This window comes from Diaporthe amygdali (genome assembly GCF_026229845.1).
Source record: "Diaporthe amygdali strain CAA958 chromosome Unknown NODE_21_length_814164_cov_65_183785, whole genome shotgun sequence".
Classification (NCBI taxonomy): Eukaryota; Fungi; Ascomycota; class Sordariomycetes; order Diaporthales; family Diaporthaceae; genus Diaporthe; species Diaporthe amygdali.
This window is the reverse complement of record NW_026517041.1, coordinates 87,714-112,806: the sequence shown is the minus strand read 5'-3', so window position 1 is coordinate 112,806 and position 25,093 is coordinate 87,714. Positions and strand designations below refer to the sequence as shown.

Genomic DNA, 25,093 nt, shown 5'->3' with positions numbered 1-25,093 from the left:
GAGAAAGTGAATTGGGGTTGCATCCACATGCACGACACGACATGACTGGTCTCTCTCGATTTTGGACCCTTTTTGCGTATTCAAAGTAAACAGTCGTGTTCCGTATCCAGCAACCATGCTTCCACTTTGCTCTTGAACACGCAAAACGAAGACCTGAACAAAGACGGTCAATATGAAGCTGTCATAGTTACACTGCCTCCCTCTCGAGCCGTCCTCAAATCCCTCCAACGCTCGACATCCTCGAAAATAGCATGCTCTCACCATGTCCCTCCTTTCCAACATAGCGGTGTATGCCGCATATCCTGCTCTGATCTGGAGTTCAGTTGTATATATTGTCCAGAGCATAGGGATTTTCCAAGTGTCAGCTGCCCCCTCTTGTCGTTATCCCTGGTGAAACCATCAAAACTGACCATCGTCGAAACAGTTTCCGAGGCTACTCCCGCCCTCCTCGCAAACCAGTCTCCCCCTCCCTTTCCGAGCACCTCCTCCCTCACATCACAATAATACGCCCGGTCAAAGGCCTCGAGCCGCAGCTATACCAATGTCTCGCCTCTACCTTCCGCCAGACTTACCCGCGCTCCAAGCTGACCGTCAACCTCTGCGTCTCCTCCGAGGACGATCCGGCCTATCCGGTGCTCGAGAAGATCGTCGACGATTTTGGAAGTGGCAGTAAGAATGGGTACGACGTTCGCCTGCTCGTCGAAGAATATGACCCACTGATCTCGGGCCTCGACGGCAACGAGCTGGGGCCCAATCCCAAGATCCGCAACATTAGCCGTGCCTACCGCGAGGCACCCACCGACTCGCTGATCTGGATCATGGACTGCAACGTGTGGATATCCAAGGACGTCGCCGGCCGCATGGTCGACAAGTTGATGGGCTTCCTGCCAGACGGGCAGAAAACCACACCGTACAAGCTCGTCCACCAGCTGCCGCTCGTCGTGGACATCCCGACCACCGACGAAGACAAGAATAAACCTACACCAGGAGACCAATCCGAAGCAGGCCTCCTGTCCAAAGCGTGGCGCCAAGGCGGCGGCCGCCTAGACGAGATGTTCATGGCAACAACGCACGCCAAGTTCTACAGCGCAATCAACACCGTCGGCGTCGCGCCCTGCATAATAGGCAAGTCCAACATGTTCCGCAAGGCGCACCTAGAAACCTACACGCAGCCATCGCACAACCCCCACCTCTCGCCCGCCGACGCCGCCCGCGGCAAGGGCATCGACTTCTTCAGCAGCTACATCTGCGAGGACCACCTGATCAGCGACCTGCTGTGGCACGCGCCGGTCCCACCCACCGCCGACTCCCCGCCCCGCCCCTTCGGCAAACACGCCCTGGTCTGGGGCGACCTAGCCATCCAGCCCGTGGCGCGCGTGCCCGTGCCGGCCTACTGGGCGCGCCGCGTGCGCTGGCTGCGCGTGCGCAAGTGGACCGTCCTGCTGGCGACGCTCGTCGAGCCCGGCGTCGAGAGCCTGCTGTGCAATCTGTACTTCGCCTACGCCGCGACGACTCTTCCCTTCTTCAACACTACCTTCGGCATCCCGCAGACCTGGGCAGCCACCGCCGCGCTGTGGGCTGGGGGCGTGACGGCCTGGATGGCGTGCGACCGCGCCGTGCACGCGCGGCTGCACTCGGGCGCGTGCCTGGTCACCGACGCCGACACCCCGTTTTTCGCGCGCGGGACTGCCGCCAATGTGGGAATCTGGAGGCCCTTCTCTGAATGGTTCCCTGCGTGGGTCGGGCGCGAGCTCCTTGCGCTGCCGATCTGGACGTGGGCTGTTCTCCTGGGCACGACGGTTACGTGGCGGGGCAAGAGCTTCCGCGTGCGGAGCGACATGAGCGTTGTTGCGCTCGGGGGTGCGAAGGGGAGTGGAGTCGTGGCGAATGGCACCGCTGTGGATGGGAAGGGTCGGAAAGAGGAGAAAGACGCTGGGAACAGCAAAGCGGGACAGCATCAGGATGTGCCGCGGTGGGAGGGGCGGCCGATGGCTAGGCACAGGAAGTCGAGATCTTATGTCAAAGAATAGACTTGGCTTACCGAGTGCCTGCCTTTTTGGATATATAGCATCATAATCGACCCATCGCGCATCGCATGTCCGGTGTGGCTGTTTTCAAATGTCCGTGAGCCATCGGCAGGCTTTGACGTGTGAGTCCGCTTCACGAAGGTTCACGAAGACAACAGCTTTAGAATTGATCATTAATTGAGCAGACTAAGAAACTTTCTGTCTTTGCTTTTGCCGGTCCGTAACTCCTGGCTGATTCAAAGATACCATACATAAAGAACCAATAAAATCAGCACTGCCCAAGAGTGCTGGTAAAAATCCCTAATCAACTTCCACCGATCAGCCACACTTGGGTATCCCAACTGCCAATCTCCCCCGTCGCCATATCAAGGCAGAGGTAGTGCATTACACGACGTGAGACCCATCGATCAGGCATCCCACTTCTTCGCCTCCATCCCGGTCGGGGGCGACGTCTCGACCTTGCCCTTACTCACGTTGCTCCAGTCCGTCGACAGCGCTGTGCCGTTGCTCTCTGTGTAGCTCTTCATCATGGCACGCTGCTGCTCCGGCGTGGAGTTCTTGTACAGCTGCTTGAAGAAGTGGTCCACGTCAGCCGGCTCCTCCTCATCGTCGTCCTTGGCGATATTGTCCCAATCCTTGGGGCCCGACTTGGATGACGTGGGGTATGCTGGCGCCTTAGCGGAGGTCTTGGGGGCAGAGCTTTGGGTTGAGGTCGTGACGGGCTTGTCGGTGCTGGGCCCTGGGGTGGCATCGATGGGTCCTGGAGGGGCATTTGCCTGGGACTCTGAGTTGTCCCAGTCTGGCACGCTTGAGAACTCATCTATAGAACTGCTCTGAATGCCAAAGTCCGCCCACTTCCCGGGGTTCGCTTTAGCCAGTGTGAGTTCCAGCTTCATCGATGCAACGCGGAAAGTCGATTTGGCAACATTAACGAGGTCATGGAAACGGATGTAAAGGGTAGGGGGATTCCGCGGAACGCCCTTGACGAGCACCTAAAAAGGGTCAGTGAGCATGTAGGACATGGACAGTAAAGCTCCTGGCTACTTACGAATTTGCCATCCTCAGAAAAGCGAACCTCCACCTTGTCCATCTCTGCCTTGTTCGCAAACTTCATGAAAATCGAGACCGTAATAGTGGTGTCAGATTGGTAGAATTGGGTTCGGAACTTCGAGTCATCGGCTTTAGGGGTGGCCTGGGCCGCCTCCTTCTTGGCCGCCTCGAGCTCGGGGTCAAAGCTACTGGGCTTCACTTCCTTCTTGTCCTCCAAAGACGGCTTCACAGGCGACAACGTGGTGGTGATCTTGCGAGCAGGATCCTCTTCCGGGAGCGCCTCGAGGAAGCGGAGGATTTGGCCACGCCAGATCTGTGCCTTGTTCCAGTCCTTTGCGTACGGTGTCTTGTCCGAGGCGCCTCCGCTCATGGCTGCGGACAGCTTCGCCATCGTGTCGTTACCCTCAGACGATTTGTTTTCGTTTCCCTCCGCTATGGCCTGCGCCGCGGTCGCAAAGTAGTATCCCTTGTCGTTGACACCCTCCTGCTGCACTGTCTTGTGTTCCCTGACTGCCACGCCCTTAGCGAGGCGCTGGGACCACACGGCGCAGATATCGGCGTTGGCGTACTCCTTCTTGCGGAAATAGCAGACCGACCGACGGTACTGGGACTCGATCATCTGCTTACGACTCTTGTCGTTCCCGCGCTCGGCAGCGGTGCAGTAGGCGTACTCGGCGTCGCGGATGGCCTTGTCGAGCTGGCCGGTCTCCATGAAGGCTTGTGAGCGGGCAAGGAGCCATGCTGGGGACTTTGACTGATCGATTGCTTTGGACAGATTCTCGATGGCCTCGGGCCATTTGCGCTGCTCGATGGCTTTGAAGCCCGCCTCTCTGAACTTGTCGGCGGACATCGCGGTTCGGTGGTGCTCAGATCGGTGTCGATGTCGCTAAGGATGATGTCGATCGAGAAAGATTAGATGAACAAATCGTCTGTGATTTATCGAAATACGAAGGTGGTGGGGAGAGTGACTATGAAGAGCCTTGAACAAAAGTTGGGGGAGAGGGATTGTTTGTTGCCTAATATTAGAACTGACGGAGTTGGTAGTTGGCTGTTCGTTCCTTTCAGGTCAGCTAAGGTTCAGGACGGCGTGGGGTAGCTTCCAGGTTCTGCCCGTCCATCCGAGGCAGCACTAGTACACCGCCTACTTTGTCTTGATCCAGCCTCCACCGCTTACTTAATTCGGCGGCAGCTCATTTTGGGGTGGAAAGCTCTAGAAGTCACAACCTTGCAAAGAACATGAATGCCTCGAGAGATTTGCAAAAAGCTCAGCTCAAGTGGATCAGCACTGACACATATACTGTGTATTAGCATTATTATTACGTTGCCAGTCAAGGCCTCGTTCTAGATCTACACCTCTAGAGTTTAACGTCTGGGTACCGCTGGGCAAACATGCCCAACGCCTTGATCGTGAACGTAAACTTGTAGTTGGGATATCCAATGCAGCAGCTCTTGTTGAACACACCCTCGACCGCCTCCTGCTTCCACTCGCCGTCGGGCTGCTGGCGCCCAGCGATGAATGCCACGCCCCTCCTGAGACGTTCTACGTCTGGGTACTTGGCCAGCATCAGCCCGATCAGCGCCCACGCCGTCATGACCACCTGGCTGCCGCTGGGGTGCTCGACATAGCGCATTTCTTCACATGACTGGAGGGCACGCTGTGTTAGCAGGACATTGTGGTGAAATTGAGCTGCAAGACACATGCGTGGACTTACCTGATAATGCTCACTCCATCCGCCATCTTCACGCTGCTTAGAGACCAAGAACTCGCATCCTCTCCTGGCAGACTCGCTATTCTCGTACGTCTCCCCAATAGTCGCCAGGCTCTCCAGCCCGAACATGGTTGCGTATGTGAAGCAGATGGCCCAGCTGCCATACCACCCACCATGGTCATACTGCGCCGTCTTGATCCAGCGTACCGCCCGCTCGATGAATGTGGACACCTCCTTTGCCCGGTAGTCCGGCCAGTGCTTCTGGAACAGCTTCAGCGTCGTGACCGCCGCCGTCGTGCACTCAGGGTACAGGTACTCGACCATGATGTTGCCAAAGATCTCGGCCGCGTTGAGCATCTCCATCCACTGGCCGCCGCGTGGCCGCTCGTACGACGCGCAGCCGCCCGTCTTGGGGTCCTGGTACGTGAGCAGTGTGTCCACCGCGTCGAAGATCCGCCGGTCGTCCAGCCGCTGCGGGTATCCGGACGCCTCCTTCTGCAGCAGGATAACGCTCTTAAGCGCCTCCGACACGCAGTCGCTGACGGCGTACCCCTGCACCTTGGTGCTGAAGGCCCACGCGCCTTTACGCGGGTGCCGGTAGCACTTGTCCATGTCCTTGACATCCTCGCGGATCTGTTGGTTGTCCAGGAACTCCAGCGCCTTTTCCATCATGGGCCGCCACCTCGGGTCGTTGGCCAGGCCCGAGCTGACCACAGCCTGGATTGCGAATGCTGTGTCCCAGGACTGCACGCCGTTTGTCCCGCAGACCATCATGCCGTCTGCGTTGACGAAGATACCATCTTCCATGCGCTCCCGAAGACGACGCACGGTGTAGGAGTCAGGCCCATCCCTGATGTAGCAGCACACGAGCGACATGGGCTGGTTCACAGGCGCCAGACAGGCAAAATCCGTGTTGGCCATCTCCATATCTATCAAGTTGGAAACACATGCCTCCGCCTTATTCTTGATATAATTCGGGCGCAGATAGGGGTTCCAGATAGTGGCTAGTACCCAGTTCGCGGTACTCAAGAGCCAGGTCTTGGGGTGGTAATTGTCCTTCTCACAGATCGAATTCCGGTTGCCGTTCCAGTCAATGCTCTCCCACGGCTCAACAAAGACCTCGTTTCGTAGCGAGCGGATCAGGTCGTCCTCCTCGCAAGACCACCTTTTTGACGTGATATAGGACATAGACAGGAACACCTGCCGTATGTGCACCCACCATCGCCATGGATGGATGGGCACCCAGTCCGGCAGCAACCACAGCTCTGGTGGTGCAGGGTTCACAATGTCGTACTTGCACACTCCTAGCACGGCCATCCAGAACTTGGCCCAGTGCGGCGCATGCGTTGCCCCTCCTAACTTGTGAAGCGTTGCCCTTGCCTTGGTCATCACAGGGTGGTCCGGTTCAACACCCATAATTCTCAGGGCGATGTAGTTGAGCGACGTGCCCAGTACCGTCGACTCGCCCTCAATGTGTAAGCCCCAGCCTCCGTCCTCTGGATGTGCGCGAGCAAAGAGGTAGTTCTTGATCTCCTTCTTGTATATCTCCGGTATGTGCTGCTTCGTGGCGTACCATGTGATGGCATACCCTGGCAAGAGGAACGTAGGCCCTCCGTATTCGCAGCCCCAGTGGCCCGTCGGGAGTTGTAGGTGTTCGAAGAAGGTGAGGCCGTTGCGGACTGCGTCGCTGGGGGCCTTGGGCGGATCAAGGGCAGGGAGGTTCTGCGGAAGGGGTCTGGTCAGCTCGATGCAGGCATGTAATGAGGAAAGTCCCAAGACGTACGAGAGGAAGACCCATGTACCACTTGTCCGCATAGCTCTGAGGCCATTTCTCAGCGGCCTCCTTGTCGTCGAGGTAGTGCCAGGTGTGTCGCCCGTCGTCAGCTTTCATGCGCCATCTCGTTCGGTCGACTGGCTCTGCGACCTTCTGCCGCTTGGAGTCGTGCTCATCATCGCGGCCATTGACGCCGTTGGTGTTGCTGTGGCGCTTCTTGCTGGTGCCATTGACGCTGGTATACCCGTTTGCGTGGCCGTTTCCATTCGCATGGCCATTCCCGCTTGCGTGGCCATCTAGGAGCGGCAATTCGGCCGAAGGGGTCCTTCGTGCACTGCTTCGAGTTGTCACCATTGTCGATGGAACCGTACCTTAATATACGGAGTGCAATCCACTCTGTATCGCCGATTGAATAAAGCAAGAAAATAGGCTCTGCAATGCCAAGACTTCCTCCGAACTGTCAGTGAATTCGCCTTCAGAATAAAGTTTGTCTGATCAGATGGCCAGCTTTTGAGAGGGAGGGAGCAAGTCGGATGTTATCACGCCGGGATCGCGTGTGCTGGGGATTGGCCAATGACGCTGTCAGAGGCGCCGTAGGGGTTTTGTGTCCCACCCACCTCGATCTGGAAGGCCTGGGGAGGAGCTTCCCATTCAGGGGTGCATTAGCGCCTTGGTGCCCTGCCCTCGGGTCCCTAATGTTTCCCGATGAACGTCTGCACGATGCATGTGTCCCTTCATCATGATATGCCAGACCTTGGTCAGACATCATACCTAGATTCAGGTACGTGTCCTATGTGAGATTGGATTCTCTGTAGATCTGGCAAGCAAACAGAAAGCTCCAAGAAGGTAGCAAAGCGCGCATCCGAGTTGTGCGTCTTGCCTTGTTTGACAGCGTACATGAACTCAAGCCAGCCCGATCCTGTCGTCAAGCCATTCCGACAGGTCCCCCATATTGTCGATTGCCTGGATCTCAGCCTTCATGTTGAGCACCAACATCACCTGTATCTCCCGCAGTTGTTCTATCTCTTCATGGTCAAGCTCGTCGTCCTCCGCTGACATTGACCTGAGTATCCTCTGTGCCGTCTTCCGATCAGCCATCGTCAGTGGCATCAGCGAGTCAGCTGGATTCCGCCGTCTTCGATCCCTTTGCCGTCCGACGGGCTGCGGTCCTGCAGTCCGGTCAGTCCGGAAGACAACATCTCAACGGTTTCTGCTTGCCTGGGAACGCAGATCCTTGTGATCCCTGGCTAAACTGGCCGAATGACGACTGGCTTGACTGGCTTGGCAGGTTGACGGGGCTCTGCGAGCCATATTCCTCAAAAGCCAGCCAACTGGCCCCAAGGATGTCATCCATCTTCACACCTAGCCACTGCAGGCCCGGTACACGCGCATTTTCCTCGTGGCTTAAGCTTTGGCTGCCGTACTTGTACATTCTCATGATCTCGATGCCATGCGGGTCGCAGTCGACAACGCCTAGGATGGGTATGAGCGGGCGCGCCGAGTGAACGAGGTTCAAGAATTCGAGTGTGGCTAGGTCTGCATAACCTTTCCCCTAATTGATCATCAGTCCCGCATATTGGTCATGTTCGTGAATTCTCACCGCGACCATGGCGCCTTGACCATGGATGCAATGTCTCCAGTACTGGGAGGCTGCCAGCGTGCGAAATGTAGCCTGTTCAAGAGTCAGCCGATCTCGGGCCGTCACTTCTGTGGCCGCAAGCTCAAGCGAGTACCTCCTTCTCGATGACCAGAATCCATCTGGTATCGCCAAAGTCGATCCGTCGGATCATGCCGATGGGTGGAATGGACTCGCTGTGGTCTTGATCGGACGAGCAAGAGACGACTGAGTTGTCCTTCATAGTCAAACTCAGCGGCCCTACGATAAGGCCTTTCGACGCAGCAACCTGTCAATTATCTGATAAGTATCACCACTTGATGGATCTTGTCCTTGAACAAAGGATGCACACAATTTGCAAAGCATTCCGGCCGACTCCGAGTGTGAACGCGAGGTCATCGACGAGCTGATCAACGTTGCTCTGGCTTTTGAAGAGATCTGGATCCTGGTAATAGATGTTTCTGAATCTCTGTCAGACAAAACTTCCTTTTCGGCGTCAGTCCACATACCTCTTTGTAATAGGACGGCCAGACACCAGCGCCTCGCGGGCCAACTCCATAATTCGCATCATTCTCGCTGCGAGGGTACGACCGTCAGCATGTTTCCACAGAGCTCCCAGGGCCATTTAAGGACTGACCAAACTTCGTGGCTTCCTGCACAGTGCTTCCGGGAAATCGAAGTACCCCTTCTCCCCGCTGAGATGCTCGTCGGCAGCGATATGGGATGACTAGTGCATCGCCTCCTTCCGCGAGCACATCAACCATGGCTGCGAAGATATCCTCAATCTTGGAGATGACAAGACCAGTCTCAACGGAATTTGAATCATTATCAGGGATATTCACCACCCTGGAAGATTGTGAAGCCTGCGACATATCTAAGTCATCGCGTCCTCTTCCGTCAGGGACACGAGGAGATGGCGAGAGCGCGTTGGATGAAGTCAGGAAGGTGCCCAATCGCTGGGGAAAATTGTTAGACATGGCAAATCTTGGGACATGAGTTGAAAGAATATCGATTCAGAAATGAGAGACAATCGAGAATGCCTCGTCGCCAGTGTGTTCCTCGGTGGTGAGAGGGTCGTCATTCATTGTTGGCTTCCAACGTTCTGCAGCCCTGCAACCACCTGCACAAGGCCATTGACTCATTGCGCTTGGCAACTGCGCACCTTCTCTCATGGAAGACCCTGTGCGACTCCCTCAGGAACTCATCATGTGAATAATACAGGAAGCCGCGTAGGGACTTGCCCTGCAGCCCGTTCCTGACGGTGCACTTGTTTGTTGACATTCCTTCCGTTTTGGGAACAGCTGCCTGCGCTTACAGTGTGCACCCCAAGGTGTGTGGCAGGAGATTACCCCATATGACGTTTTTTCACCTTACCCTCTCTCCTTTGACCACCCACAGCTCTTGTGACAGGAGCAAACGAGAGACACCAAAACAGAATTTGAACACTCCAATAGTCACAGGACTGACTTTCACTAATCTCCTCTCTTCATCTTCCTCAATTCCACAACTCCAGCATCCACCATCCAAACACTCAGCCCAAGAATCTTGCTCTGCATACACGAAAACTCCACAGCTACCCAAAATGTCGTCCAACATCCCCACCTCGACCTCTGTTCTCGAGAGCGTCGTCATTAAGGCGCCCCTCTCCCACGTCTGGCACTTCATCAAGCTGCAGGACTTCTCCAAGTTCTGGAGCACCCTGTCCAAGTCTGAGTTCGTCAAGGGCGCCAACGAGGAGGCCGACCTCATCAAGTGGACCTTCAAGGACGGAAGCGTCTATGAGGTCAAGCAAGAGGAGCACTCGGTATGTCGATCCATGCCTCAAGCCGGCTAGTGCTTCTGTGGGGTCAGCTACCTCAACACGACCACAACCGCTAACCGCGCGCAGTCCATCAACCACTCAATCACCTACAGCATCATCACCTCCAGCCCCGAGCTTACCTACTCGAGCGTCCTGAGCACCATCCGCCTACACGCCGTCACCGCTGGTGACCACGCCGGAAGCACCTACGTCGAGTGGAGCGCTCACTTCTCCAGCGACGCCACTGCCGGTCAGTCTTGTGCCTTCCTCTGTCCCTCACTTGCTGTGATGCTAAATTCTGTTACAGAGGTCATCTCTGACGCTAAGTACAAGCGCATCGAGGCGCTGCGGGACCTCGAGCAGGCTGCGATCAAGGCTTGAGTAACTGTGCCAAGAGGGCATGCTGGCATGAAGGGGAATGAAAAGCAATTTGTTAGTTAATGGCATCACAAATGAGTTGTTGCCCATGCCATGAGCAATTAGGCATATGAAGAAATCAAGTTCTCTTTGATTATTCTGGCTCTAGTGGAGTGACCTCTGTTTGCTGGAATGGGGAAACATAGCCACATATCGTGTGTCGGCTAGCCTGGGCCTTCACAGTGGTTCCCTTGTGATCCCGGAGCTTTACAATGATTACCGTCTGGGCCTCAAAACTCACGAGGCCTTGTGTGTGCATGAATTTGATGATCCTTCGTAGCTTAATGGCCGTGACATCTAAATTGAGTGGTCTACTGGGCCGGAAGTTCAAAAAAGTTGAGAAGAGAGGACAGCTTTATTTAAACCTCAGCTCCTCCATGAGCTATCTTGGAGGTGATGTGAGCCCCATGCATCCTGTGGCAACGTCAAACAACCACCAACAAAATTATGTCACACTCTGTCACCTTCTCAGCCGTAATAATCCTTGCTGATATGTTAAGTCCTGGTCAGCCTTTCCTGCTATGACTTTTCCATGAGCAATTCTCATCGGCTTTTCTCAGCTGAGAGTGAACATGTCATCACAGACAGCCCTTGATGTCGTGTGCGAGCTGCGGCATGGCCTTGTCCAGTGCTTGCTGAATCATCCGCTTCTCTTCCTCACTCAAGCCACCCAAACCCACGAGGCCCTCAAGGCGATTGAGAGCTAGATCAAGCGTCAACACAGACTCCACAATCTCCGATCTGGGGTTGCTGTGCGCCAATGTAAACCTGGTGCCGTCCTCATTGAGTTCTGTGCGGGCGTTAGCTAAGATGCCTTTGGAATGATGTTTCTTTCACCTTACTGCTTCCTACAAGATACCCCAAAGACCGTCGAGACGCAGTGTCCTGCAGCTTGTCTTCCCACTGGAACCAAAGTGATTTGAAGAGGGGGTCTCTGCCCCAATCCTCCATGCGCTCCTGCGGTCCCGCATTCACATTGGCGATGTACTGGTCCACCAATTTGGCCAGCTCCTCAGCAGCTGTGCGCTCGAGAGTGAATGAGGACTTCCCCGCGTTCTTGAGCAAGAAGGCCTCGCGAGCTATGTGAAAAGTGTCGAGTGTATAGCCAACATAATCCGTGAGAAATTTGGCGTCCGCTGTCCTGAGTCCGGACGCACACACCTGGCCGATCATGTAAAAGAAATGATCCTGAGGAATCCTGGAGTGGATGTCTTTGAAATGGAGGGCGCACTCGAAGAGCAGTGTGGCGTATGCAATCAAGGTCTCAGGCGGCGTGCCTAGACTGGACGAACCATGACCCTTGTCGTCTCGCACTAGGCCATTGTCATCGACTGAGCCCACATGGAGTTTGAGATCATGCGGGAAGCCGCTGGACGGCATGGGCGCGAAGCAGTTGATGTGCAGCATGGGCTGGCTAACGTCGCTGTGCTCTGGCTCGGTGGCCTTGCTCTTCACTGGAGAGTTCTCTGAGTCATTGAGATCGATCTTGTCATAGTCGCTCTCGTCTGGAGAATTGGCAGTGGCGCTTGGACTGAGGACATCACGTAGAGCTGGGTTGATTGCAGAACGGTCGACGAGAACAAAGTCCTCTGAATCGGTAGTGTCGTTGGGCGACATGTTGAGCTGTGGTGCTGATAAGCTCCTGTCAGGTATGTTTGGTCGATCGCGGCAAGCAGGATTGCTGCTCTGGAGGAAATTGTCAGTCAACTGAGAGACGCATGCAGGCCTGAATGAAGACATCTGGAGGCGGAGCGCCAGGTGTTCAAGACTTATTTGAAGTGAATGGATTGAGGTGCTGGCTTCGAGACATACTTACCGTGAGGATGGAAAATAAGTGTCACCAACAAATGGGTTGTCTCGCGGTGGCTAAATTTAGTAGCGGGTCATCGACGCCGTGGTTTGGTGGTCGAAAACCATCCAAGTCCATTAAAAAGGATGACGCTGCTGGTAGGAAATCGATGACGGGCGGTGTGCAAAATCGAAGCTTGACTTTTGAATCGACAAGATGTTGGGCAGACAGGTTGTTAGCATTCACTGTTGCTCTAGTGTCATCAGGGGAAACAAAGCAACACCTGGCAGGGCCACCTGCACTTACTGGTAAGCATGTACATGAAAGGAGGCCACTAGAAAACGCATACAGTAAAAGGGATTCTATTCAATGTGCTTCAGATTTGCAAACGAAAACCGCTAGCTTCGCAGAGAGGCATCCACACGTTGAGCTCATTTTCAACCGCCGCTAAGGAGACTACATCTGTACGGACTCTACGCCCAGGCGTCTAATCAACAGATGCTATGGAGATGTTAAGCCTCAGGCAAACAATCAAAAGATGAAATCCCAAAGGGCCATTCAAAACGCTAGCGACCCCATTGGACTGGGCAGCAGTGGAGGGCAACAAGAGTGGAAACGGATTGTTATCGTGCTAGATTGCTAGATCAAAATGGAATCGCCTTCTACTCGATAACACTCGAGAAATGCTATTTGTAGTTGACAACTTTCTGAAGATCAATCACCAACAACCACTTGATTAACCATCCGGTACGAATAATGCTGTCCAATTCTGTTCTACCTGCTACGCCCTTGATAACATCGATCCAAGGATTGCTGCAAATGCCATTTCCAGAGCATGACCGGATGGTCTCCTGCGATCCGGACTGACAACAATCACGGTACGACGAGCACGCTTACGCAGTCCGTGGATTGTGGCTCTGCGAAATCGTCAGTGGGTCGTGATTGGTTCATTGATTTGACAGCCAACCGCCGTGGCAGATCCACAAATGCGGCGCAGAATGGAGATCTAGGGTACCAACAGTTGCATTTGTGTATGGAGACTACCCGACTAGGATGTGACTACAAAAGACGGTAGATCCCACGCATGTTCCTCAGAGTTGCTGTCAAGAAGTATCCTTTTGGCAAGGCCTGAACTCTTTGAGTGACCACGCGTACACCCCTTCCCTGATTGCTAAGCTCATTCACGGGAAACTACTTTTGCTTCGTGGATGCTGATAAGTCAACTTGAACCCCCTCCACCTCATCAAGCGTTTAATTCCCTGATCAAACTGCAAAGACGTTAATAATGGCGGAGGATATGAGATCTAACTACAAGGGTACTGTCATCCTGACAGGCGCCAACGGTGGACTCGGCGTGGCGATGGTAAAGAAGATCGTGTCCCGCCCAGACCTAGCAGCCTTTCACGGGATCTATACCGTACGAGACGCGTCTTCAGCCCCAGCCCTACGCTCCGCCCTCCATGATGCCATCCGACCTCACTCTCAAGACATCATTTCGCTGGATCTCACCCGGCTGGACGACGTACGCAGTGTCGCGGCGGACATCAACTCGCGCGTGGCTGCCGGCAAGATCCCGCCGATCCGTGCGCTTATCCTCAACGCAGCCTATCTCGAGTTCGAGGAGCAAACATGGACAGCCGATGGGTTCGACACGGCGTTCGCCTCGGCGTATCTCGGACATTGGCTGCTGACCATGCTGCTGCTGCAGAGCATGGATCGCCAATCGGGGCGAGTCGTTGTGGTCGCTAGCTCTGCCCATGAGTAAGTCGTTACCCTGGAGTCAAGCCAGATAATGCATTCGTCGTCAGGATTTGGGCGCTGATGATGTCCGCTCAGCACCCAAGACAAGCGAAATGACGCTGGTGGACAGTATCAGGGTGAGAAATGGCAGACCATTTTTCACGACAGCACCGAGCCTATCGCAAAGGGCACATGGAGCACGACCAAGGAAGACCCTTCCTTTCGCGGCGGTTATAGACGATACGGTGCTGCTAAATTGTGTCAAGTTATGATGGTGTGCGTTTAACTCAAATGCCCCTTAAAATATCGCTTACTTGTAAAGCAGATCTGACATACGCAGCAGGCCTGAGCTCCAGCGCCGTATTGATATGGACCCAGTCCTCAAGAATATATCAGTACTCGCCGTCGATCCTGGTTCCACGCCCACGCACCTCGTCCGGCGTGGAAACTGGAGCATCCGCGGTCTGTGGACTTTTATTATGCCTTGGCTGGTCGTCATCCTCACATGGCTGTGGCCCAACGGCTCGAACAGGACAACGAGAAAATCCTCCGGCGATCTTGTCGCAGCTGCCTTCGACTCCAACCCTACCCTGGGTGAGCAGCCGAAGGGTCTGTATCTGGACGGACAAGAACGGAGAGAAATGGCGGCTGAGGCACAGGATCCTAGGAAGCGTCACATCCTGTGGTGTGATACTGTGAACTACACAGGATTGAAAGAGGAAGATACAATTCTTGCCACCTGGGCCTGATTATCGTCAGATGCTCAACTTTTGTCGGACTACTGTATGAGCCGCGATAAACGAATGAGCTGCTTATGGTCTCCACATTTGTTGCATGGTCCCGAGGACCGTAATTCTAGATTTCCTCAGCTGGGTCACAGTTATACTTGGTCGAAGTCGATAAAGAGTAAGAATAGATCTGGAAAGAATGCTTTGCTACACGGCTATGTGCGTATACTATCTAACAGAAGGTCTTCCCATAGCAGGCACAGGAGATAGGGGGTGATCTTCCAACAGACCATCTCAAAGGGGGTAGAAGATTATCTTATAGGAGGTAAGAGGTCAGATCATAGGAGCTGTCTTCTGCCAGAAAATGCCCGTAAGAGGTTTAGCAGTAGAATTATCAGGAGTTACACTATTAGAACTTCTCCCATAAGAGGTTGTCCTAAGTAATTACTATGTCTATCTCGACCTTCGAATAAGACGCCGTGATATGCATACTTCCATACATCCCATCACAGCCTATGTGTGGCAATGTGGATTTGGCTATGAAGGGATCAAAAGATTCCAAAGAGTCAAAGCAGCAACAATGCGAGACAGGGTTTCTTCTCTCATATGAGTACAAACAGGGCAGAGATCTGGAGTGGCGCGCCAATAGTACGGCATTCAATGGGCGTATGGCCAAATATCTTTCTAAATAACCTGTCGAAATACTCTGCTACAGTGAAGGGAGATCTCGTGCCATTACAAGGAGACAAGTTACCTTTTCCGGCGGCATAAACCTCCATATAATCCAGGCGTAGCATAAGAAGACAAAGACCCCCAACAAGCACGCCGGCTTTTGCCTCAGTCTCCCAAGGGGTATGCGTTGAGGACTTGCCCGTAATACAGCTCGGAATCCTTACTGGCCAAGAAAATAAAGCTAGGTGCAACCTCGCTTGGCTGACCGGGTCTACCAATCCCAGACTCTTCTTTGCCGAAGCCCTCCAACTGCTCTGCCGGCCGTGATGCAGCTTGGATCGGTGTGTGAACAGGACCTGGAGCCACCGCATTGACTCTGATGCCCTTGGGCATAAGCTGCTTCCCCAGAGACCGCGTAAATGAGACTATGGCGCCTTTTGTGGATGAATAGTCCACGGTTGTGGGGCTGCCTTTGAAGGCCTGTGTGGAAGTGGTGTTGATAATTCTGGGGTAGATCGGATATATTCAGCATGCAACAAGTTAAACTGGAATTTGAGACCGAACGGATGTAAAAGAAAAAAGGGTGTCGACTGGTAATGAATTATTTCAAACCACTGGATCCCAGGGCTGTGCTTGGTGTTCAGATATATTGTGGACAGCTGAGGTATCGACTTACGAGGCACCTTTCTCCATGTGCGGGAGAGCGTATTTCGTCACAGCAAACATCTGAAGGATATTGCTGCGGAATGTGCTCTCCACATTGTCGAGATCAATCTCGGCGAAGTTGTCGCACATGATCTGTTTTGAGGCATTATTGACGAGAACATGGATCTTACCAAAATTCTCGACATGCTTCTCGACAGCCATTTTGCAATCTTGGTTGTTCATTAGGTTTCCTGGGATCAGGAGGCACTGGTGCCCTTCCTTCTCAACGAGTTGCTTGGTTTCCTCGGCGTCCTCTTGCTCCTCTGGAAGATAGACGATGCTGACATCGGAGCCTTCGCGGGCGAACAGGACGGCCACCGCGCGGCCAATTCCGGAACTGCGATTTCAAGGTCAATCGTCGTATGGCTAGTTCGGAGAGCGCAGGACCAAGTTGGTAAACACACGATAGGTCAGAACTCACTCTCCCCCAGTAATCAAGGCTTTGTTGCCCTTCAACTTGCCTGCTGCAAGATATTCAGTGAAGCCACCTTTACCTTCCAATTTTGTTGCCTCGCTAGTTGGCTTCAAGTCCTTTTCGAGACTGTGAACAGATCAGCTCTTGGCTGACCCTCAGTCAAATCTTCCCAGATGGGAGAGGTTTTTCTTGGGACGAGATCCTACCCAGGAAGACTCTGCGCTTGCTTCTCGGGGACAGGCTTGAATTCTCCTCGCTCTGCCGCCATCTTGATATTCGAGCCGCTAAATCAATCCGGTGGATGCTTCGTCAAGGAATAAGCTAAAATTCGGTCGCTGATGCTTCTGATTCAACGTTTGAGGACTATTTTCTAGCAGAGAAAGTGATTTTTACAAGGTTTCATACTTTGGAGAGCTTCTTTCATATCACCTACATGAATCCAGAATGATGTCGTCATTCGCGGTCAAACTCATAGCTCCTCCATCACAATGACGACATACTCATTACAGCAACTCGCTCTATGTGCATAAAATAATATTCACAATCCGTTACGCGCCGGAGTTGGCAGGGCCATCAAAGGGCAAAAGCACGATTTGGAACGAGCTACCCGAGCACGAGGTAGCAGAGCCTTCAGGGAAGCGGCCGCGTCTCTCGACTCCACAAGAGCGCTCTGATGATTCTCTAAGCGATGCGGACCTTGATATGTTCATGCAAGCTGGCGTATTCTCTTAGATAAATCGGGGCACATAAATTCGAGAAGCAAGAGTAGTTTCTAGAGTTTATCGGAGAACTTTAAACGGTTACTGTACCGAGGTGATCGATGATATTTAAGCCTATGTCCGTGTGCGAAGACTTAGTCTAGCCCACCCTGACGCGCACGCCTTTACTTTCGGCAACCGGTCTTGCCACGAGCACTACAATATTTTGATAAGTCTTTCCAGTCTTTTTACTGAATGAGAAAACTTTTTCAAACGTTGGCTGCTTACTATCGTGATCATATGCGACATCTCTTTCAGTTGTTTCGAAGAGCGCCATGCGTGGAAGAACCCGCAAAGCTAGGGCCGCAAGAGCCAGATAGATTTCGCACAGGGCAATACTGTCATCAATTGAAAGACGTTGTTAAGCTTTAACGCGCACAACAGTATTTAGAGTGGCACTCACTTCATTCCCAGACAAGTCCTCGGGCCTTTTGAAAAGGCCATGAATCCCCTCTCAAGACCTCTTCTTCCCTGGTGCTGCTTATCCAGCCAACGCTCCGGAATGAAAGAGTATGAGTCCGGAAAGACACTTTCATCGTGGTGCATGATATAGGGAGACATGGCCATCGCACATCCTCTGGGAAGAACGATCCGTACTGGGTTTTTGTTGAATGTTCCGTGGTATACCAGGTCCTCGTTGGGTGCCTCCAAGGCTACAGGCCCAGAAACGCCATATGAGAGCCTCAGGCCCTCTCGGATCACAGCGCTCATGTATGGAAGCTTTTCGAGCGTTGTCCAATGAGGGTGTCTCCCGGCATCCTCGACACATCCAATGAGCTCCTTTCTCAGTCTTTGTAACAATTCAGGCTTGTCAAGCAAGTAGTATGTGATCACAGTGAGAGTCCAGCTCGTTGTCTCAGTGCCGGCGGCTACGATCTGGACGGCCTCATCCGCAAGCCTCTCTGGTCTTTTCTCCTCTTCTTGCAAATCCGAATTAAGAAGTGTCTCAAAGATAGTAGGTCGGTCGGAGTGGATCCCCGCATCCAGCCTCTTCTTAGTCTCAAAAGCAAGTTCTGGTATGGTGATCTTCAATGAACGCACGATGAATGCGATGTCCGACGGAAGATAGTTCAAGAACCTGGCATGTTTCAGTGTTTTGTTGTCCATTCATACTGATGAGCATTCTAAGGCTTACATACCACACAGCAGTGTTCTGCAGTGTCACAAGTGATGGAAAGAACTTGTACAGAAGCGTAAGCCTGATCATGGCCAAGCTTGGTTCGCGAAAGTTTGGCACCCATCCACTTTGGTCGAGGAAACCGTTGCTTTCCCCGAAACAATACCGGAAGATTACATCGGATGCAAAGCAGCTATACGCCACTGTAATGTCAAACGGTCCCTTTCCAGATTCTTCGAGGATCTTGTCACACAGTCTACTGGCGTAGCTCTGTATCTCATCTTCGAGCCAGGCGATCGTTCCGCGCGAAAACATTTTCGCTAATGGCGCTCGTCGTGATCTATAACGACATGAGAAGAGACTACATTTAGAGAACGCAACAATGTATTTTACCGGTGAAGGTCATGGCCGGTTGCCCCGAACGTATTGGTCGGCCCTATGCTGCCGCGAAGATGTCAGCAGCTATGTGCGGCGGTTGAGGGTTAATGATGTACCCTACGGCCCAAATATGATGCATGGGCTTGTTTCGTTTCCGGCCTCCGAGTGCGAATATTTCATCGGCGAAATCGACATCATTACAGTGGACCTCCCAAGGATTGATTCGGACAATAGGCCCTTGTGGATACGCAATGTCAGCCGCGGATTCTTAGACTGCGCGGAAAGAAGCTTTTTTTTTAAGGAAAAAAAGAAAAAAAAAATCTTTCACCGAATTGTTCATGCATCTTCTTGATCGCGTGAGTATACCTCCCACCCATGACAATGTCATAAAAGAACTCATTCAAATAGGACGCTGCCGCCAGTCTAGGCCCAGGTATCTTGTACAGAGGGTGAAGCGGGGATAAGTTGTACAAGGCCTTAAAAACGTGGTATGCTAGCAATACTGCACTAGCAAGTGCAGTGAAATGCACGAATTCTTGATACATTTTGGCGTTGATCGCTGGACAATGACAGGAAATGCAATGCGAGTCCGGATTTCAGGAATGCAGAGCTCTAGGACCCATGGGTGATATGGTGAGCGGACTTCCGGCACAATATATTCATGCCGTGACTATATAAATTGAAACAACCTAGTGCTCACATCATCTGACGCATCATCTCCATGCGACCTCGCATCTCAGGGAACCCATTTCACCGAACCGTTCTTGAGACTTCTGCCTCCGAATTTGTATTAACATTTGAGACTTTCCCCCTACTGCCGTTTCACCTTGTGGGATAAAATTGTCGCTTTAGCGGCTGCACATGTCACTATATAGAGGATAATTATGTCCCGTTCTGCCTGATACGTTACTTGTATAGCTAAGGTTGAAAAAACCAAACTCTTCGTCAGATACCAAGTGATGCCGCTAGAAGATGTAAGCCAAGATCTGCCGGCATCACAGAAACTTGGTTCTAGCCTTGGTCTGGGGGTTGACTGACAAGACAGCTTGGAAACGAATCATGCTAGGTCTTACACCTGCATTTGCCCACTTAGTCCAGAAGAATGTGTCGATTGGAGGAGAGCGATGTGATAGTGTTACAGAAGCACCGAAATTCGAAGAGAAACACGATTGGAATGCTTCGGTTGTCATGGCCCAGTTGGTCCCCCGCGTAAGCAGAGTACAGATGTCTTACCACGCATCCATGACCGCAAGCATAGTCGTTCGGGCCAATGCCAACTTCGAATCAGGAACTGCAATCACAATATTTGATTGACATGTTGATAGAAACCACCAACTTTTTGATCAATCAATCTGCCATTAGAGATGGTAAGATGCTAATTGTATTTGTATAAAATGAGAACTCTGTAGATTTAACTTAATACCGAATGAGCTTAAAGCCACCGGGCACATCGTGGAAGCGAAGATCGTCGAGGGGTTCAGCACCGTCGGGTTCCCTTTTTTCATCACGTTCTCTTGCCAGACCTCGATCTCGTTTTCTGTAGATGTTCTCTCAGAAGCCTGGATCCGCCTTTCCGCTAGTTAGGACTACCACATAGGCCTCCTCGAGAGGTTCTCCCCGAGTCGGCCCATTCCATGATCTCAGGTTGTTTCGGTTCGAAAATGGATTGAAGATGCCAAAGAAGACGACGGACATCAGCAGGTATGCTAGGAATGCTAAATATGGTACTATCCTGGGTCACCTCTACTTACCAAACCTTGCTACTAAGAGTGAGAAAGTCTGCTTCCTCTCATGAGAAGAGTGTACATAGATAGACCATGTAGGAGCGGCTGAGAGCTTTCGACGCGTCTCAGTCCGTGGGAACACTATGCTAAATGCTGCACGAGATGATTCAATCGGCAGCTTTCGTATATCCTTCTAATTCGAATCAATAGTCTATGTCTTGACGCACAACTTTCAGCAAGCCCGACTCAAGAGGAAAAGGCTCGAGTATGCCCTCCAGATACTCCGGCCATTCCTCCTCCATACCGAAATCCACGAAGCAAGATGCGTACTCCCAGTAAGATGGGTACCAGCCTGCATCCTCCCAGTCAAGAAGCGCAGTCACCCTCCATTGCGAACTTTCAATCCCATCCTTGACGGCCACCTTTTCGACCAGTATGTTCTTTCGCTGGAAGTCGCCGTGAGTGAAGACTGAAGGGTGACCCCTGAGAACGGTGGGGAGATTGCGAGCGAGCCAGCCTGAAACCCAACTCCTGTTGGTCCTGCTTATCTCTTCATCCCAGGCACACTGGGAGCGCTCGGCCATGGCCATGCTAAAGTCCTGCTCATGCTCAAAGGGGCCGTTGATCTGGGGGTACGGGACAGGCGTCCAGAAGAATCTGTGCGGTACATGTACGTGCGAGACGCTTCCAAAAATGCCGGCAGAGGGAATTTTGCGCATACTATCCATGATCATGCGTAGTTGTGTGATCACATCCGACTTTACGGGCTCTGGGATGCTACTCCACACTTCATCAAGCTGGATTCCCCTTTTGAACTCCATCACGATGTAGAGCTTGTCATCTTGACGGTACATGGCGTAGAGCTTTAGGGACGGTATGGATGGGTACTTCTCCAGAGCCAAAAGAGCCCGTCCCTCATTTTCTTTTACACCGCTGCCGTACTTGACGACATATCGGCCTCTGACGATAACGTTGCGTCGAAGGTCTGGTGGGTAAATCGAAGGCAGTGACTCAGCAGACTCAAGCTCATCTTCGGTGGGCAGTGGTGCGGGCAGCGAGCCCGATTCCGCAAAGTAGGGAAGCATCATAAGATAAGTGGCTTGCAGTGTCTCGTCAGTGAGGAACGATCATTTGCGGCCGCTCGATTTTGATTACTTGCCGTAGTGAGGTGAAGTGCTTGAAAAGCAGACACACAAGATCTAAAGGAGGTGGGGGCTGCGGCCTAAATAGCTAGGTGAGCGGCCCGGTGGAGACAGTTAACTTGGGCGAGGCTGGGTGAAGACCCGCATACTGGTCGGCCGCTCCCTCCTAAAGCCCATGAGGCGCAGAAAATATGAGCAGCAACGGCGAAATTCCGTCACAAAATTAGAGCCTTTGTGCCGGCTAGACTGAGAAATCCACCGAGGAACGGAAGACCTTCTTGAAGGCTGTGCCGACGCCACCGGCGCAGAAGGCGTTCAACCCCAATACTATAAAGATGTAGCCATTCAGGACCAAGAGACCTCTCATTTTGCACCAGCCTGGAGAGGCTCGCAAGTCTCTCTGGAAGTGCACGGAGTGGACCAACAATTACGTCATCCCGGCTCTGAAGAGGGCCAGTTATGTCAAGGCCGGGTCGACGCCTTGGTCCCGCCCACCTTCCAGTGGCAGCAACAAGATGTAAACCAAAAACATCATGGAGGATGAGCTGGTCAGTCGCCGAGAAGATCATCGCAAGCTGCTCGGATTCCCATGAAATGAGCTCTGTTTTAGTCTGCGTTTACCTCTACTGACGCTCATTTTATAACATAAATGGTTTGGTATCCTAGTCTATCTAGCTATTGCCTTGATAGACAATATCTGATTCATCACACTAGATTGCCTATAACATCACCTTCATGACCAATCCAGTGACAGTTGTATGAAGCTACTTTGTGTTGAATATGACCGAGCTGTTATCAGTGTGTCTCGTTTTAAAGGAAGGTTTGATGTAATTTATATACTGAACATTACTGAGTATAGGTAAGGTGTACAATGTTCGGGGATCATAAAGGTTAGAGCAGCACTATATACGAACACTATTCCCCGGAACCAACAATAAAAAATAACTTTGAATTACACATGTATAAGATTTATATATTTTTATGTAAAGCAAGGATGGTGGGGCTATTTCTAGAATCTAAGGTAAACAGTGTGGGGCGCATTCATGCTCCAGTTAAAGCTCGGCGCCTCGTTATATACCATTGTGCGGTTTTTCAGAGTACCAAATAATCAAAGCCCTGCATCGCCTGAGTCTCAATGTAGCCTCAGCGCAACGATCATTGAACCATTCACTATCGCCTAGCCTGTGCTGGACGTTCAGTAACGATGCTTCTCCAATCGAGTAATACGAAAGTGTCCGCCAGTCGAACGCGGGTAGGCGACATCATCCCAATGTATTTAGTAAGCAGCCTTAATTTCCATGTTGTTCCCGGAACGAATATGTATTTCAAATCTCACCAACAGTAAATTCCGCCAATATCGGACTTTGCGGCCCCAACTGGCAATAAGAGCTTAATCCCGTGATTATTGTTCACATTTCTTTCTTCACTGCTACCACATCATACCTATCCCACATGGATGACCATGAGGACCCACCAACGATATGTGTATAAGAGAATTTCACAAGATGTCTAATTCACGACCAATTCCCAGCTCGACAACCTATCTTCTGTCTCGATCCTACTAGGCTGATCGAGACATCGCCCATCATGGAGCTTCACATGCAGAGCACCATCTTCGGCCAAATTGTACGGTGGGTGTCGCGAAATGGCAAGTTCAAGTACCCCGACGAGATCGATCCGTCTTTGTCGAAAATCGTAGTCCAGCCAGCTCCATCTCAAGAGCCGCAGCAGTCGCAGCACTCACAAGAGCTAGAGCGCACCGATGGCCACATAGACGGGTCGGAAAGGGAAATGCAGGAGGGCAACGTTCTGACTAGGGATGTTGAGAAAAATGAACAATCAATGCCACCGAGAAACGGTCCTCCTGATGTCCTCCTGGTGGGCTGGTACGGCCCGGGTGATCCAGAGGCGAGTGACTCCACTGCGTCAAACATGACATGCAATTTTTTGCCCGTTGCTGACACGCTGGGATCTCGCAAAGAACCCTCAGAACTGGCCCAGCAACTTGAAACACCTCATAACTCTCCAAATGTGTGTTCTCAACTTTGCCGTGTACATCGCAAGTTCGATCTACGTACCCGGCGAGGCGAATCTCATGGACGAATTCGGTGTCAACGAGGTCGTTGCAACGCTTGGACTATCACTTTTCACCTTGTAAGAGATGCATCTCAAACTGTCCGCTCTGGTCTGTTGTCAGGCTGATGTGTGTGAATTTTGCAGTGGTTACGGTATTGGGCCTATGCTGTGGTCACCCTTGTCTGAGATGCCCAGCTTGGGACGTACTCACGTCTTCTTCTGGACACTTTTTGCCTTCATCGTATTTCAACTCCCTGTCGGTTTCGCCCCAAACGTCGCCGTCTTCCTGATCTTCAGGTTCGTGACAGGCTTCTGCGGTAGCCCTTGTCTGTCCACCGGCGGCGGTACTATTAACGACATATACCCGCCAACTCAAGTTCCCTACTTTCTGGTCATTTGGTCGTCGTCGGGTATTCTTGGCCCTGTCTTTGGGCCCGTCATTGGCGGGTATCTTGCGCCTGCAATGGGTTGGCGCTGGACCATCTGGGTTTTCACATTCCTATGCGTTGCGGTGCTCATCACAATGTTCTTCTTCCTCCCCGAGACCAGCGCTTCCAACATTCTCTACAACCGAGCCAAGAGGCTTAGGGCTGCAACAGGAAATGACCGTCTCAAAAGCCAGACCGAAATCGACACAACACATTACACTGTCAAGGATAACCTCCTTCTCCTCGGAAGGGCTTTCGCACTCACTTTCTTCGAGCCAATCATCCTGCTTGTCGACCTCTACGCGGGCCTCCTTTATGGTGTATTGTTTATATGGTTCGAATCATTCCCTATCGTATTTGGCGGCATATACGGTTTCGACGTGGGCTCGCAGGGCCTCGTGTTTCTTAGTATCCTTGTGTTCACTGCCATCACTATGTCTGCGTTTATCTTCTGGCTAAAACGGAGCCTCGTCCCCGCAATGAAGTCAGGCAAATTCCGCCCTGAGATGGTCCTCCCGCCCGCATTCTTCGGGTGCTTTGCACTACCCATGTGTCTGTTCTGGTTCGGATGGTCAGCACGCGAGAGCGTCCATTGGATTGTCCCAACCATCGGCGCTGGCTCCTTCGCCATCGGTGTCGTCACACTTTTCAATGCCGTCTACACCTACATTGGCATTGTCTACGCACCTTATGCTGCCTCAGTGTTCGCTGGCGCCGCTCTGTTCCGTGCCTCGCTGGGCGGTGCCTTCCCACTCTTTGTGAGTTTTAACAGCCTGATGATGTGCTTCCTGGCCTCTCTCAACTAATTTTCTGTTCCAATCAGGCGCGAAAACTGTTCTACCAACTGGGTATCGGCCCGGGCAACTCGTTACTCGGTGGTATTGCCGTGCTGTTCATACCTGTGCCCTTCGCAATATATTACGTAAGCAGACATCCAACATTGAATGCGATGACTGCTGGCTCTGAGCTAACAGTCAAGTAGTATGGAGAGCACATTCGAGGCTGGAGCAAACGCGCCGGGTAAAGCG

At 52.3% G+C, this 25,093-nt stretch overlaps 10 protein-coding genes across 10 annotated transcripts; 4 read left to right on the top strand and 6 right to left on the bottom strand.

The window, feature by feature from the left end:
- Window positions 1-262: 262 nt before the first annotated feature.
- Window positions 263-2,030, top strand: J7T55_001419 (uncharacterized protein; the record flags this gene model as incomplete). The annotated part of the gene is made up of 2 exons (XM_053145513.1): window positions 263-360; window positions 425-2,030. The coding sequence occupies 2 exons, from the start codon at window positions 263-265 to the stop codon at window positions 2,028-2,030; spliced, it is 1,704 nt and encodes a 567-aa protein (XP_052991682.1).
- A 404-nt stretch (window positions 2,031-2,434) lies between these two features.
- Window positions 2,435-3,927, bottom strand: J7T55_001418 (uncharacterized protein; the record flags this gene model as incomplete). The annotated part of the gene is made up of 2 exons (XM_053145512.1): window positions 2,435-3,019; window positions 3,076-3,927. The coding sequence occupies 2 exons, from the start codon at window positions 3,925-3,927 to the stop codon at window positions 2,435-2,437; spliced, it is 1,437 nt and encodes a 478-aa protein (XP_052991681.1).
- A 505-nt stretch (window positions 3,928-4,432) lies between these two features.
- On the bottom strand, window positions 4,433-6,914 carry J7T55_001417 (uncharacterized protein; the record flags this gene model as incomplete). Its single annotated transcript, XM_053145511.1, has 3 exons — window positions 4,433-4,720; window positions 4,790-6,508; window positions 6,570-6,914. 3 exons carry the CDS (start codon window positions 6,912-6,914, stop codon window positions 4,433-4,435), a joined length of 2,352 nt encoding a protein of 783 aa, XP_052991680.1.
- A 549-nt stretch (window positions 6,915-7,463) lies between these two features.
- Window positions 7,464-9,456, bottom strand: J7T55_001416 (uncharacterized protein; the record flags this gene model as incomplete). Its single annotated transcript, XM_053145510.1, has 9 exons — window positions 7,464-7,704; window positions 7,766-8,112; window positions 8,161-8,232; window positions 8,294-8,448; window positions 8,515-8,636; window positions 8,685-8,751; window positions 8,813-9,131; window positions 9,204-9,285; window positions 9,338-9,456. The coding sequence occupies 9 exons, from the start codon at window positions 9,454-9,456 to the stop codon at window positions 7,464-7,466; spliced, it is 1,524 nt and encodes a 507-aa protein (XP_052991679.1).
- Window positions 9,457-9,757: 301 nt separating this feature from the next.
- J7T55_001415 (polyketide cyclase dehydrase) lies at window positions 9,758-10,357 on the top strand (the record flags this gene model as incomplete). The annotated part of the gene is made up of 3 exons (XM_053145509.1): window positions 9,758-9,979; window positions 10,064-10,226; window positions 10,284-10,357. The coding sequence occupies 3 exons, from the start codon at window positions 9,758-9,760 to the stop codon at window positions 10,355-10,357; spliced, it is 459 nt and encodes a 152-aa protein (XP_052991678.1).
- A 614-nt stretch (window positions 10,358-10,971) lies between these two features.
- On the bottom strand, window positions 10,972-12,010 carry J7T55_001414 (uncharacterized protein; the record flags this gene model as incomplete). Its single annotated transcript, XM_053145508.1, has 2 exons — window positions 10,972-11,183; window positions 11,236-12,010. 2 exons carry the CDS (start codon window positions 12,008-12,010, stop codon window positions 10,972-10,974), a joined length of 987 nt encoding a protein of 328 aa, XP_052991677.1.
- Window positions 12,011-13,467: 1,457 nt separating this feature from the next.
- Window positions 13,468-14,671, top strand: J7T55_001413 (uncharacterized protein; the record flags this gene model as incomplete). Its single annotated transcript, XM_053145507.1, has 3 exons — window positions 13,468-13,943; window positions 14,019-14,198; window positions 14,263-14,671. The coding sequence occupies 3 exons, from the start codon at window positions 13,468-13,470 to the stop codon at window positions 14,669-14,671; spliced, it is 1,065 nt and encodes a 354-aa protein (XP_052991676.1).
- An 816-nt stretch (window positions 14,672-15,487) lies between these two features.
- Window positions 15,488-18,632, bottom strand: J7T55_001412 (uncharacterized protein; the record flags this gene model as incomplete). The annotated part of the gene is made up of 8 exons (XM_053145506.1): window positions 15,488-15,827; window positions 15,999-16,364; window positions 16,449-16,568; window positions 16,649-16,726; window positions 16,985-17,123; window positions 17,429-17,538; window positions 17,604-18,278; window positions 18,340-18,632. The coding sequence occupies 8 exons, from the start codon at window positions 18,630-18,632 to the stop codon at window positions 15,488-15,490; spliced, it is 2,121 nt and encodes a 706-aa protein (XP_052991675.1).
- A 1,990-nt stretch (window positions 18,633-20,622) lies between these two features.
- On the bottom strand, window positions 20,623-21,507 carry J7T55_001411 (uncharacterized protein; the record flags this gene model as incomplete). Its single annotated transcript, XM_053145504.1, has 1 exon — window positions 20,623-21,507. The coding sequence occupies one exon, from the start codon at window positions 21,505-21,507 to the stop codon at window positions 20,623-20,625; it is 885 nt and encodes a 294-aa protein (XP_052991674.1).
- Window positions 21,508-23,148: 1,641 nt separating this feature from the next.
- J7T55_001410 (uncharacterized protein) lies at window positions 23,149-25,089 on the top strand (the record flags this gene model as incomplete). The annotated part of the gene is made up of 5 exons (XM_053145503.1): window positions 23,149-23,439; window positions 23,543-23,715; window positions 23,782-24,823; window positions 24,889-24,987; window positions 25,048-25,089. 5 exons carry the CDS (start codon window positions 23,149-23,151, stop codon window positions 25,087-25,089), a joined length of 1,647 nt encoding a protein of 548 aa, XP_052991673.1.
- Window positions 25,090-25,093: the final 4 nt, after the last annotated feature.